The sequence below is a fragment of the Protomyctophum bolini genome, assembly GCF_963924005.1.
Source record: "Protomyctophum bolini genome assembly, chromosome: 24".
NCBI lineage: Eukaryota > Metazoa > Chordata > Actinopteri > Myctophiformes > Myctophidae > Protomyctophum > Protomyctophum bolini.
Window position 1 is genome coordinate 17,952,147 of NC_137885.1, and position 13,630 is coordinate 17,965,776.

At 46.0% G+C, this 13,630-nt stretch overlaps 1 protein-coding gene across 2 annotated transcripts in view; it reads left to right on the forward strand.

Annotated features, from left to right (window-relative positions):
* mgat5 (alpha-1,6-mannosylglycoprotein 6-beta-N-acetylglucosaminyltransferase) overlaps window positions 1–13,630 on the forward strand; it is a 132,930-nt gene that overhangs the window by 90,675 nt on the left and 28,625 nt on the right. For both annotated transcript variants that reach the window (XM_080758872.1, XM_080758871.1), the window contains exon 11: window positions 10,265–10,398. In XM_080758872.1, the coding sequence (XP_080614998.1) occupies window positions 10,265–10,398 (134 nt within the window). The remainder of the gene's footprint in view (window positions 1–10,264; window positions 10,399–13,630) is intronic.

The following is a 13,630-nucleotide window of genomic DNA, read 5'->3' on the forward strand; positions in this document are numbered from 1 at the left end:
AACTCTAGATCTTAGAGGCTGCCGGGCGCGGCTGCCGTTAATGACTTTGGGGAAAGCCTGTCTAGAGTTTGAATGGACAGGTATCAGTCAAAAGGGAGACATCGAAGAGGAAGGACGGGTGGGGGAGGATCAACATACGGCATGTCAGAACGGGTCAGCTCCATATATAGAGATCTACGGGTCAGATCTACATGGTGTCCGTGAGGTCAGATGTAGAGTTGCTGGCCGGCTCCATATATGCAGAATGCAGATCTAGGTGATGATCCAGTCTTCTCTGTGTATGGCTATCCAGGTTTTGATGAGGTCAGTGTCGTGATCTGTATATGACTGCCATATATGGAGCGTGTCATGAGGCATGACAGACTGTCTGACATGAAATGCAGGTTTTCATAGTAAAAGCATTGTCGTGTTTCATGTGACATATCCTACCTGTATTTTGCTCCCAACTACAATAATTGTTTTTGAAAACTTCTCAGGTTTGTAAATAAATCTGATCAGTGAAATGCTAACACTATTAGCATTCATAACAGTTAATATTTGGTACAATGTCCCTTTTAACACTTCCAGTTCGCTGCCATGCAGAGTCCACTGCACTTTGGATTACAACATCATTTCCTGTGTTTCATGAAACTGAAAAGTCCTGCCTTCAATTTCCCCCCAAACCGGGAGCTATAGTTTTCCATTACTACCTTGCGCTGTCACATCTGATCTCTTTAGAGGCGTTAATATTCCAAAAGAGATGCTTGGTTAAGTCAGAAATGAGGACAGAACATCTCCGTTCTGATCTGGAGACAGTAGCCAATAACATCACAGGGAAAGAAATTTCTTTTTGACCTGAATTCAGCTTGTGTGGTGGGTGGGCCTTACCTCAGAGTGTTAAGTGTATTTCCTACTCTCACCTATAGCATATACAGATGTAGCATTGGACAAATCGGGCACCAGGAGGTAATTTATCCCCCGATGTGGATTGGTCCATTTGTTAGCATTTGGCAGACCTCTATAAATCATTGGTTGAGAGAATCGGCCTCTGGCCAATAGGACAAGACAAGGCCAAATCGACCTCATTAATCAGCTTCAGTCAGCTAGCGGTGGGGATAGCAGGGAATGTTTTCTTGTGAACAATTTGCGTTTAAATAGCCTATGGAACGTATTTATCCCTAACACCCGCCACAGAGTCATTTATATTGTGGGAAGTCATAGGTCGAGTGACTATATTTATAGCGCCTTGATTTCTTTTCATCATATCTGGGTCCACTCGGGTCAGATCTTTTCATTAAACACAGAATTGTCATACTATGCTGTAACAGTGCAACAGAAGACATTAACCCATTTAGGACTGAGACCAAATTATACAAATGTCTTCTAAATCGTGATCATGATGTTTCTGTTCACAATCTCGTGTCAAGAAACCCAAATTACCCCCATTTGATTGTTGACCCCTGATATGTTGTTCCAGGGTCCCCCCAGAAGCAAAGATATGAGTTAAAACGTTTACAACAAATATATATTCAAAGATTTGCACAAATTTTCAAGATATATTTTTTTTAGCAGATCTACAAGCTCGTAGCGCGGCACTCGGCGCCGCACTATGTAAGTGGTTAAGCGCTAACGCGACACAGAACGGTGGTTCCCGTCCTAAATGGGTTAATTAATCCAGGTTAACGCACACAGTGAACAAACCCATCCCACTTTTGAAGAGCCGAGGCGCGTGCGTGTGTGTGTGAGTGCGTGATCTTGTGTGCAGTGGACCGTTGCAAGTATGCGAGATAGGGAGGGGAGCGAGGCTCTCCTGACCTGGGTTCACCGGAACGCCGTGTGAACGTAGAGCGCAGATAGAGTGAACCGCATTGTCCTCTCGTTCTGTTGTCCATCCACCCACATAGAACTGGACAGGCGAATTCAGGCCGGCACACCACGACCTACATATTAACTGGATGAGCAATGCCACAGGCCACCACAAGAACACACGCACACACGACTATACTCCATTCCTGTTATCCAGCTTTGCCACTATAATACACAGCACACACTGTTCTGGGTCACTTTTATTTAAAACTGTATACAAAACACCATGGCGTCTCTCCCCATGGATATCTTTGCACTGTGCACACACGCACACACACACACACACACACACACACGCACACACACACACACACACGCACAGGTGTGTGTGCTGCGCGCACAAAGCTTGTAGACGTCATCCTTGTTTATCTCTCTTTTCCCACGATTGTGGGAAGAGATGTGGGAGAGTTGAACAGCCAAGATGTCAGGCGTGGTGTGTGATTAAACTGTAGTGAACAAACATGATGGCTCGCTCACGTCCTTCTCATGGTGTGTGCGCGCGCGTGTGTGTGTGTGTGGGGGGGGGGGGGGTTATTTAGGTCAGCAGATTACCATTACCTGTCCACAGGGGAAGAAAAAGGAAAATGCTTCATTATCATTTTTAAACATTATGTTTTGAAGAGAGTTATATTTTGGGGGCTTTTTTTGAGCTGTAATCATTATGAAAGGGCTAGTCGAGGTACAGTTAACCTGTCCCTATCATGCGTCCACTTATTATCAATGGAGCACATCCTCCTGAATGTCAGATCCTCTACTCCTGTACGAGGGAGGGATTAATATCCAAATGGTGGCACTTAAAAACCGCTCAGAACCCTGACAGTATCGTCCATCATTGAAATCGATGTCAATCAGCCAACTCGCCCTGCGTTCAACCACGCTGATGCTGCACGACTGGCTGTCTGGCTATCATTATAGATTTGTATTTTGTTGGCACACTTCATCGTACATTTTGAATCGAGCAAGTTAAAAAAGCGTTAATTGAAAATTGAAATACCCCCTCCTTTTAACTTGAAGCTTATTCTTCGGGTTAGATTTTGTGAGTCACTCTAGAAAGGAGCATTTTAAAATGGTCTCGGATGGAATGTGAAATCGACACTCGCCATAATGCTACGTTAAGTCATTTAGACCTGAGGGCGCTTCCGTGTGGCCTCATAGCTTTTAACCACTTTAACCATCATTTGGTATGCCCCCATGATTTAGGATTCTTTTAACCACTTTAACCATCCTTTGGTATGCCCCCATGATTTAGGATTCTTTTAACCACTTTAACCATCATTTGGTATGCCCCCATGATTTAGGTTTTGAATCAATATAAATATCAACATCCGACCGCCAGAAACGCTCCTCCACCACCAGTGAGAGCTATACACGTATTAGTATCCCTCTTTTAAATGGATCGTTAAAGCTTATTGTGGCTCCAATGCAAGCACTGCTTCCCTGGCAGATGGAGATTTGTATTTAACATCGCTGAAGGATAATAACTTGAGGTAATAAATAATTACTTTATATTAAAGGCACTTAATGTGCATCCTTCCATCGAAAATGGGGCTACGGAGGGGCTTCGACTTTTTGCCTGGGACGTGGTTGGCCTCAGGCCTCTCTCTGGCCTCGGTTGATCAAATGGACACATTTCTAGGTTCAATAACCCCCCCCCAATACCTCACACTCGGATAGTTTGGGCCAGCCAAACTCATCAAGCAGCCTCTACTCTCACGGGGCCCGACTCGGATAGATCACGGCTGGCCATTATTTATTCATCAGCCCTCCCTCCCTCTCGTTTGGCTCGTTTGATGAAGGGGGAAAGACTGTGGATTCTTTTGATGTGGAGATCTCGATGCGTTGGGAGACTTTAATGCTGATGAGGCATCTTTGTCCGTTTTTTAAATCTTCTCTTTTTCTCTCTCTGTTTGTGCCTGGTGGGATGAAAACGACGAGACGTTAGCAGTGGCGCCTTCTAAAATGAGCTAGGCTTGTTTTTCCTTCTTTTTTTCCTTGTCCTTCCTACATATGTGCAATGCACCAACACTAATTATCATGTAGCATGGGAGTATATTATGTCTATACTGCACCATCATCACAAATGTCGCTATCATTATTATGTGTGCGTGAGACAAGGCAGCATGGTCCGTTACTGGAACTCATTTAATGAGACTCCCCCTGCGCCTTAGAAAGATTCAGAAAGAAGTATACCCCCCCCCCCCCGCAAAGAAAACAACAACATCCTTTCTTTCTGCCTGTAGAGATAGAATTAAGGTAGCGCTTCAGCCCACCAGGAGCCGTCAATATTGACTCCCACTCACTTGAGGCGGAGGTGTCCACGGCTAGAGCAAATTTGTTTCCGCTTTCAAAGTTTGCCGAGCCACTTTACTTTACACAGCGAGTTAGTTAAACTGCTGGCCAACGGAGAAAGGTAGCGGGCAGTGGCGGCGGCGAAATGAAGCTCCCTGTGAGTGACAGCTCACCACTTGCAGCCGAGGAGGTCTGTTGCCAAACAATGCTGAGAGGTGCTGAACGCTAATTAACAGCAACAGTGTCTTTTGGCATGCCAGCCCACTGCCGGAATGTCACGGCAGCTTCCTTCCCCTAACGGTTTTCTTTGTAAATATTATTCACAGTCATTTCCTCCTTTATCGGAACGGACAGGTTATGAGAGACATGATAGAGAAGCGAGGGTGGTTGACGATGTCGCCAGATTAGAACCCAGTGGCGTTGTGACGAAGTCCCTGACCTGGTGTTGTCCACACTGGGTTCAAGCCCTGGTGAAGTCCCTGACCTGGTGATGTCCACACTGGGTTCAAGCCCTGGTGAAGTCCCTGACCTGGTGATGTCCACACTGGGTTCAAGCCCTGGTGAAGTCCCTGACCTGGTGATGTCCACACTGGGTTCAAGCCCTGGTGAAGTCCCTGACCTGGTGATGTCCACACTGGGTTCAAGCCCTGGTGAAGTCCCTGACCTGGTGATGTCCACACTGGGTTCAAGCCCTGGTGAAGTCCCTGACCTGGTGATGTCCACACTGGGTTCAAGCCCTGGTGAAGTCCCTGACCTGGTGATGTCCACACTGGGTTCAAGCCCTGGTGAAGTCCCTGACCTGGTGATGTCCACACTGGGTTCAAGCCCTGGTGAAGTCCCTGACCTGGTGATGTCCACACTGGGTTCAAGCCCTGGTGAAGTCCCTGACCTGGTGATGTCCACACTGGGTTCAAGCCCTGGTGAAGTCCCTGACCTGGTGATGTCCACACTGGGTTCAAGCCCTGGTGAAGTCCCTGACCTGGTGATGTCCACACTGGGTTCAAGCCCTGGTGAAGTCCCTGACCTGGTGATGTCCACACTGGGTTCAAGCCCTGGTGAAGTCCCTGACCTGGTGATGTCCACACTGGGTTCAAGCCCTGGTGAAGTCCCTGACCTGGTGATGTCCACACTGGGTTCAAGCCCTGGTGAAGTCCCTGACCTGGTGATGTCCACACTGGGTTCAAGCCCTGGTGAAGTCCCTGACCTGGTGATGTCCACACTGGGTTCAAGCCCTGGTGAAGTCCCTGACCTGGTGATGTCCACACTGGGTTCAAGCCCTGGTGAAGTCCCTGACCTGGTGATGTCCACACTGGGTTCAAGCCCACCGCAGCAGAAACAAAAGTCATTGGGGTTGTGCTACTTTATTCATGTGCGTACTGTAGTGAGGCTCGAACCACCGACCACCTGCACTGGAATTATTGGTATCCAATGTTTTCCTCAACAACAAAAAGGCATGCTACGTAAAATAGTCTGCAGTAATGTCAACTATACCATGAATCGTGGACCATGGGCTAAATAGGCCAACCACCAATATGCTCATTGAAATATTGAACTTGTGTTACCTCATTTGTTTTAAGCCAACTGAATGCATTACTGTCATGGCTATGTGTGCAGTACTGTGTCAGAAGGCAGTATTCCAACGAATCCAATGTTATTCACAGTGACCCCTAGATGCTGTTTACATATCACACGCAGCCGACGGCTTTCTGGGCGTGCTCGAGATGACTACGAACACCCACTCACACATTCCAGCTCAGCGCCTCAGCCCTCCTTCACTCTCTAACGGCACATAGTAAAGTGATGATAGAACCTCACAGTATTCCAGGTCTTATTTGAATAGTTGGGGGAAATTTCACCATACGTCTTGGCAAGTGTGGGAAGACTGCTGTTGAAACCCAGAACTGTTCCTACACTTAGTCGCACACATGTAGTGTGACTGTCATGTCATGCTGTTGGCTATAAATCAGGGGTTCTCAACCTGTTTATTTTATTTTAACTGAATGGCTGAAAAATGGAAATGGATACACGAGTCCAAAGCATTTCCAGGGTCCCCAGCCAAAAAGGTTGAGACCCCTGAGCTATATGAATGATGTTCTTTTGGGTTAGCTGACACTGACAGTCATAAAATATGTGCCCGCTTATTCACTATGCATTGAAGATACTAAATGGTATTAAAACATAAAGGTGTATGAACATCCTTTCAGCCCATAGGGCACAAGTAGCAATTTCTGTGGCAGATGTGCAGATTGTTGGGCTGAAGGCCCCATAAGAAGGAACCATAATCTATCTATCTTTTTTTTGCTGAATATTGTGATCGTGATTGGAATTCAGTCACAGCATATTCTGTCTAATGTAATTCTTTGCATTTAAAGAGTCAAAAGGATTTTGTCAACAGAAATGAGATGGCAAAATCTGTTCAGATTCGCTCTGTCTGAATGGATTCGAACAAGTTAGAATTTAGAAACTGCAATAGTCAGCACTTGAACGAATACATTATATACTGCAGACATAATCGTATATTCGTTTTGCTCATCTTTCAGTTATGCACTTCCCAACTTTTTTGTCAGGTACAGGGTCGCTAACTTGTTTGCCATCCGTCGTGTCTTTAAAATCGATTTCTGCCTTAACTTGAGAAAGCCAATATCTGAGCTGTCTTAAGCAGCTGCTGGCTGAGCAAACACAGCCTCATTCTTGGCAGCAGGGAGGACAGTGTCCACGTTCCAGCCGCCTCCCGAGGGAGTCACCATTGTTGTCTTGAGACATGAGTCATCGTCGCTGCAGACCCCTTCACCAGTGGGCCGTCACCCGCTGTGCTCACATATACGCAGTGTTGATTTTGATTTCAGTTTTAGTCATTAGTCTCTTGGAATAGTTTTCTTTTAGTTTTAGTCACCTGGAATGTTTTTAGTGTTAGTTTAGTTTTAGTCGACTAAATATCGTAAGATTTTAGTCGACTAAATCTACAGTTGATTAACTTTATTTGGTCGACTAAAATGTGTTTTGGCGGGCCTTGATGCCGTCGTAATGGCTGATTTTACACTTGTGAGCTTGTACATCTAGCTATTTTCAAGTGTAAAATGACTTATACTGGATCTCTTGTCCACTAGTCCCACTCCCTTCCTAACATTTTAGTCTAGTTTTTATTTGTTGACGAAATTGTCAATATATTTAGTCTTAGTTTTAGTCATCATGGCGTAGTTTTCATTTAGTTTCCATTTAGTTTTCGTCAGTGAAAAAAGGTAGTCGACGGACATTTTTTCTCATAGTATTAGTCGACTAAATCACCACTGCTCATACGTAAACTCTGCCGTTCCTCCGCAAGAGGCCGACCAATCAATGCGCTCCGCGTCCATGCGAGCAATCAATGCCATTGGTCGAACAATCCATCAGTCAGACAAGACTGTCAGTCCTCCACACAGAGGCTATAAATGACAAGTTGAATGTTTTTACGGCGGTTCGGCACACCGCCGATGATGAAGGACCTTTTGATGAATGACGAGGTTCCCCCTGCCCGCCCGTGGATAAATCAAACTATGAGCGGTACACGAGACCTGCAGTGTTGATGACACCTGAATTGATAGAACAATTACATTCACATTACGCCTGTCCTCACCATACTGTTCCCTGACCGCGCCTGGCATGGCGCGTGGCGTTTGTCTATCCCATTTAGACCCGGGGACGATTCTACAAAATGTCTTCTAAATCATGACAGTTTTCCGAAAAAATGTTTCTATGTCAAGGACCCCCAAAAATAGCGTAGCGCGACACTCGGTGCCGCGCTATGAGCTTGTAGATCTGCTATTTTTCAATAGCTAAAGTATAACATAATGCTTATGGGGTTCCCGCCCAAAATGGGCTATACCAATGAGAAGTTGGAACCATTTAATGTCTAGAAGGACAGTATAGGCCCCTCTCTCACTGCATTTGCATTGATTTCACATCAGCCACGCTGCCGTCTATCCGTCCTCGCCGGTAACATTTCCACTCTCGTATGATGCCGACTACCCGACATGTTTTGAGACGAGCGAAAGCATTCTATGACTCCCGCAAAGTGACCTAAATCGCATTAGGTATAGATTGGCCGGCCGTGAGCACCCCCCCCCCACCCTGTCCATGCGTCTCTCGTTTCCAGCGGTCTGATTGAAGCTGACTCACTGGCTCAGAGTCGGGGTCCAGCTTGGGGTGCCGCTACCGCTCAACCGGGTGTGAACTGTTACGTCCACTTTGTCCTGAGCCATGACAGATAAATGCATGTCTTGTCTTTTTTTTTCTTATTCCCCACATTTTCTTCTTTGTGGGGATTCCTCGCCTTTGGCCTGAATGCTGCGTTCTGTGAATTTGCTTTGGTTTCACTAGCTACTCAGTCTGGCCAGACTTGTATTTCATAACGTCACCTGTTACGTAGCCACATTGTTGCTTCTACGTCATCAGCCAGCGCCACTCTGTCCATGCTTTTCTCACTCGAGGCACGCGAATAAACCTACGGTAAAAAGTAAAGCACTAATTTGATTCAGTGGTCCACTATAAATGTCAGATTCAGCAGTACAAAATACCTGACTGCTATGTGGGGTGAGTTTGGTGACTGATGCGTACGTTGCAGGGCAACAGCAGTGCAGGCATAGAGTGCAGTAGCTGCGCAGTGCGCATTGATACGACGTCAAACCGGTGTTTTGTTTTTATTTTTTTCCCAACCTGCACCGCAGACACGCCACGGATCGATTTCACCCGTTTACATGTCCCGCATATACTGTCCCTTGGAGATAGGGCCCTTTCCAGACTGAGTAGCGAGTGGCAAAACAAATTCATTGTTAATCTATTTACATTTTAGTCATCCAATTTAATGCTCTCCTTCAGTGTGACTGGTGAGAGGAGAGTCAATACAAGGATCCAATCTTGAAAACCAATAAAATTTTAAGTTATAAAAAAAGAAATACAAGGATCCAAGCTGCATCTAGATGTTACATATAGCTGTTTCTGTGTTTTACTACGAGTAAAGAAACAGAGCTGAAGAAACAAGATAGGAAGGGGATTCTTCCCTCCCTAGTCCCTAGAGTCAGATATGAGTAGAGAGAGGGATGATTACGCTTGAATGGGGGACATGATTCAAGCGGGCAGAGAGACGAGGGACATGTTTCTAGAAAAGGATGAGCTTTCAGATTTCGAGAGGAGATGGATTGTGAACTCTTTCTTTCTCTCCGTCGTTCCTGAGTGGGTGGGCCGCTGGTGCAGAGAGGTTATAGGAGGATACTTCGTAATGACAGGCTTAACACCTGTTATTCCAAGAACCTGGCCGCAAATATGCATGCGGCAAGTGTGTGTGTGTGTGTGGGGTGGGTGCTGAGTAAATCTCCACACGAACAGAGATATAGCACGAGAGGGATAACCACAACCAAAGCACAGATCTCTGCCCCGGGCAGTCCAGAATCAACATGACCTGCACCGTAACGCCTCACCTCAACCACCCCTCCAAACCCTGTACTCACTCCCAACACATCTGCTTTTATTTTCCAAAACGTCCTGTGTGAAAACTAAATCTTCCAGGCTTGCCTGTCCGTCTGGTGCACCCCCCGTCCCCCGTCCCCGTCCCACCCACGCTCCTGAAAGAAAGGCAGAGAAGAAAAGTAGAAGGATCGCCTGAATCCTTATCTTCCCGATTTCGCGCATGGAAGCAGATGGTGTCGAGTTGAAACCGCTGCCAATTCAAGACTGCCCACTTGACCCGTTGGCCCATTGTTCCCGTGGTAACAGTACCACGTGAAGTGGATGGAGGAAAAACAAAACTGGAAAACAACGCACACACACACACACACACACACACACAGTTTATTGCTATTACTGTGTTGTATTCGGAAATCCAACGCTTGTAAACGAGCTGCCTGCTTGTCTGATCTCTGCCGTATGAATAAAAACGCCTGTGCCGTGCCTGACATTTTGTAATCTCAACCATAGTTAACCGTGCCATTTCACTGTTTATGTTTTTGGTTGTTTTGTTCTTTCCCTCTCAGCCCGCATAAAAAGTCGGCACACTGAAACGATTACTGTCTTTACATGCCGCCAAGTGACGGAGGCGTTTTGAGAGTGTGTACAGTAACTGGAGAGTTGTTAACATGTGGTTGTCTTGCGTCTGCAGCGCACACTCCAGACAACAGCTTCCTGGGCTTCGTGGTGGAGCAGCACCTCAACGCCAGTGACATCAGACACATCGATGACATCAAGAGGCAGAACCAGTCACTGGTGTATGGAAAAGTGGACAACTTCTGGAAGGTAAGGGCATGCTTTACTATGCGCGCACACACTGCGTGCACACTTCCTCACTCAAGCTTCAAACTGCGTAGGGCACCAGTGGGCTCGGAATCCGGGGGTTCTTGGTTCGATTCCCGGCTCCCCCTGAGTTGGTGTCGAAGTGTCCTTGAGCAAGACTCTGAACCCCTAGTTGCTCCCGATGTGCAGGCTGGTGCCTTGCATGGTTTCCTCCGGCATCGGTGTGTGAATGGGTGAATGTAATGCACAATCTATGTGAAGTGCTTTGGATAAAGGCGCTATATAAATACCATTTATATAACATTCTAGTTCATGCTTGATCCAAAATTTAGGTCAACTGGCCCCGCCCAACATTATTATATGTGTCACAGAACATGATAGGATGTTAATTGCTTTCATTTGTCACATGTCTGTATGTGAGCGTTCTGCTGAAAATCAGTAGCTTATACCATCAGGGAGAGACCTCTTTCACACTGCACTGGGTTTTTAGATAAAAGTATGCACGCATGGCATGCACACCCATGCACGCACGCAGGTGTGCGCACACACACACACCATTGTATCGGAGTATAATGAACCAATAGGATCCTCTAGAGCAGACATCACACAGGCTGGGGCAGGCTACGGTGACCTTGACCAACAGAATAGAGCAGACATCACACAGGATACAGTGACCTTGACCAACAGAATAGGGCGCATGGACATCCTGAACACATAAACGGCACGGCTGTCGCTGGCAGACGCATCAACAGGGCAGACGAGGGGAAAGCCCATCAGCTCAGACACATTAGCCACTAATCAGACTCCCCGGCGTGTTCATTAGCTTCCCTCTTTTAATTAAAGGGCTATTTTGAAGGGGCGACTGATAATGAGATGACTGGAGATGAGGTTTTTACATCTCCCACCCGTGTGCGTGTGCGTGTGTGTGTGTGTGTGTGTGTGTGTGTCCATTTTAAAAGTTTGACAGCGTATGGAGAAATCCCCCTTTTTGAAAATAATCTGTGGCTCGAGAGTAGAATTCATAGTGAATATTATTAAGGCCCTGAGCAATGGGCATTCATGTCCATGCATAATCATAGGAAGATTATTTTGAAAGCAATTGTGAAATTTTACAGAGATAAATCATATCTCTAGAAAAACTAATTATCTTCGTTCCCAGCTTGTAATTTTGAGACAAAGTTGAGATAAATCCCCTGTGTGGTCCCATGACAATGTACACATTATCTATCCATCTAAATGCATCTTTAACTCTGCTGTATGTCCATCTGCCCCATCTTAAAACATCCTTCCGTCCCAAAGCCTGAGTTTTACTTATGTCGCCTGAGGGAGTCGTACACCATAAATAGCCTATCTACATTATATTAGTTCGGTAGGTCGGCTATTTCTGCCAGCGTGTAACTAAGTTTAACATTTCGGCCTCACTGGTCTTCGTCAGGTACGAGTTAATTCTGAGCCTCACTGTTGAAATCCACCATATCCTCTCCAAACAACCCCAGCTCTGTATTAAAATATTACACCATAATCCTCTCCAAACAACCCCAGCTCTATAATAAAGATATTACACAACTTTATATGTGGCGGATTTCAATGACCTGACAAACTGGATGGAAGTGACAGCACTTGTAATTACAACCACTGGAAAATAAGGAAGTGTAGGCTACTTTCCAAATAATGTAATGGAGTGTCTGTTTCATAGGTGTACACATCATCAAGCACACAGGTCCTATATACAGCACTAAGAAAGAATGGCAAACACAGTTCGTTTTCCAACCCTACAGAAAGACGAATTAACTAATTAATATTAGTTGTTTTTTTAACATTCATTAAATGCACTGTTGTCATCTCACATACAGTGCTGTAGTATGGTGATATTTGTACGCTGGCAGCCTGGCACACAGCATGTATGGAGTTGTTTTGTTGTTTTTGTCATTCAGGGCCCTGATAGCCTCAGGGGAAAACTCTCGCTGTGTCACTTTGTGGTGACCTTGTGACACCACAGGCGCCCGCGTGTCCCGCAATGGCACAAACAGTCCATTACCAGGCTGATATCTCTCCTGAGGTGACATTTTGTCCTTCGGAATACGTTTTCCTGGGTGTGCCCGCTGCCCTGGTAGTCCAGGCGCATACAATATATAGGCTCTAGGCCCGGGCAATTAGTTCAACCATCTGGGCAACTAGGCTGCTGAGCCAGCCTGACGGCGTGTTGCGGGTTCGACTCCCGATCCCGACAGCCTTATGCCGTGTGTCTTCCCCCCCAATCAATGCTGACGCTATCACTTGGATAATAATCATTGTATTCATATTATCTTATCAAAATAGTAAACAAATTCCAAGTTAATTAACCAGCCAAACATATATGATTTAATTCGTTGGAAATGTGATGCAGGCTTGAACGTCTCCAGGGACGAGTGGGGGAGAGAGTGGCCAATCAAATCGCACCAAAAACACGGTCCCTCTGACCGTTCAGCCGACTGAGTAGTAGTGACATTTTTTCAGACTTCCTAGTGTTAAAGAGTTCAAGAGAATAATGACTGAGGGGATCCTATTTCTGGATCTGGTGGTTGAGGTTTTGAGGCATCTGTAGCCTCTGTGAATGGGAGGGGTGGAACAGTCTATTGTTGGGGTTTGATGATACCAACGGCCTTGGATCGGCAGCGTTGTTTGTAAATGGACTCAATTGATAGCAATGAAGAGCCTATAATACTATGTGCCGTTTTCACCACCCTCCGAGACAGTACAGTTTCCATACCAAGCTGTAATACAGTAGGTCAGCATACTTTCAATGGCACAGAGGTAAAGGTTTTCCAGAGGTCGGGTGGGATAGCTTGACTGGGCGACTGTGGCTCAGGAGGTAGAGCAGGTTGTCCAATGATCGAAGTGTCCTTGGGCAAGACACTGAACCCCAAATTGCTCCTGATGTGCTGGTTGGTACCTTGCATGGCTTCCCGCCGCAATCGGTGTATGAATGGGTGAATGTAATGCACAGTCTATGTAAAGCGCCTTGGATAAAGGCGCTATATAAATGCACCATTTACCATTTACTTTCCACAATCCCAAGAAAACGCTGGTGGGCCTTCTTTATCAGGGAGGATCTCTCTCTATCTCCTGTCCATCTCCACTGTGCACTGTCATTAAAGCCCCCCAAAATATATTAAACATATATACTATCTATTATTATTATTATTATTTTGCAGTGGCCTTCACAAGCCCTGTCAAAACAGAACTCTTGTCAGGC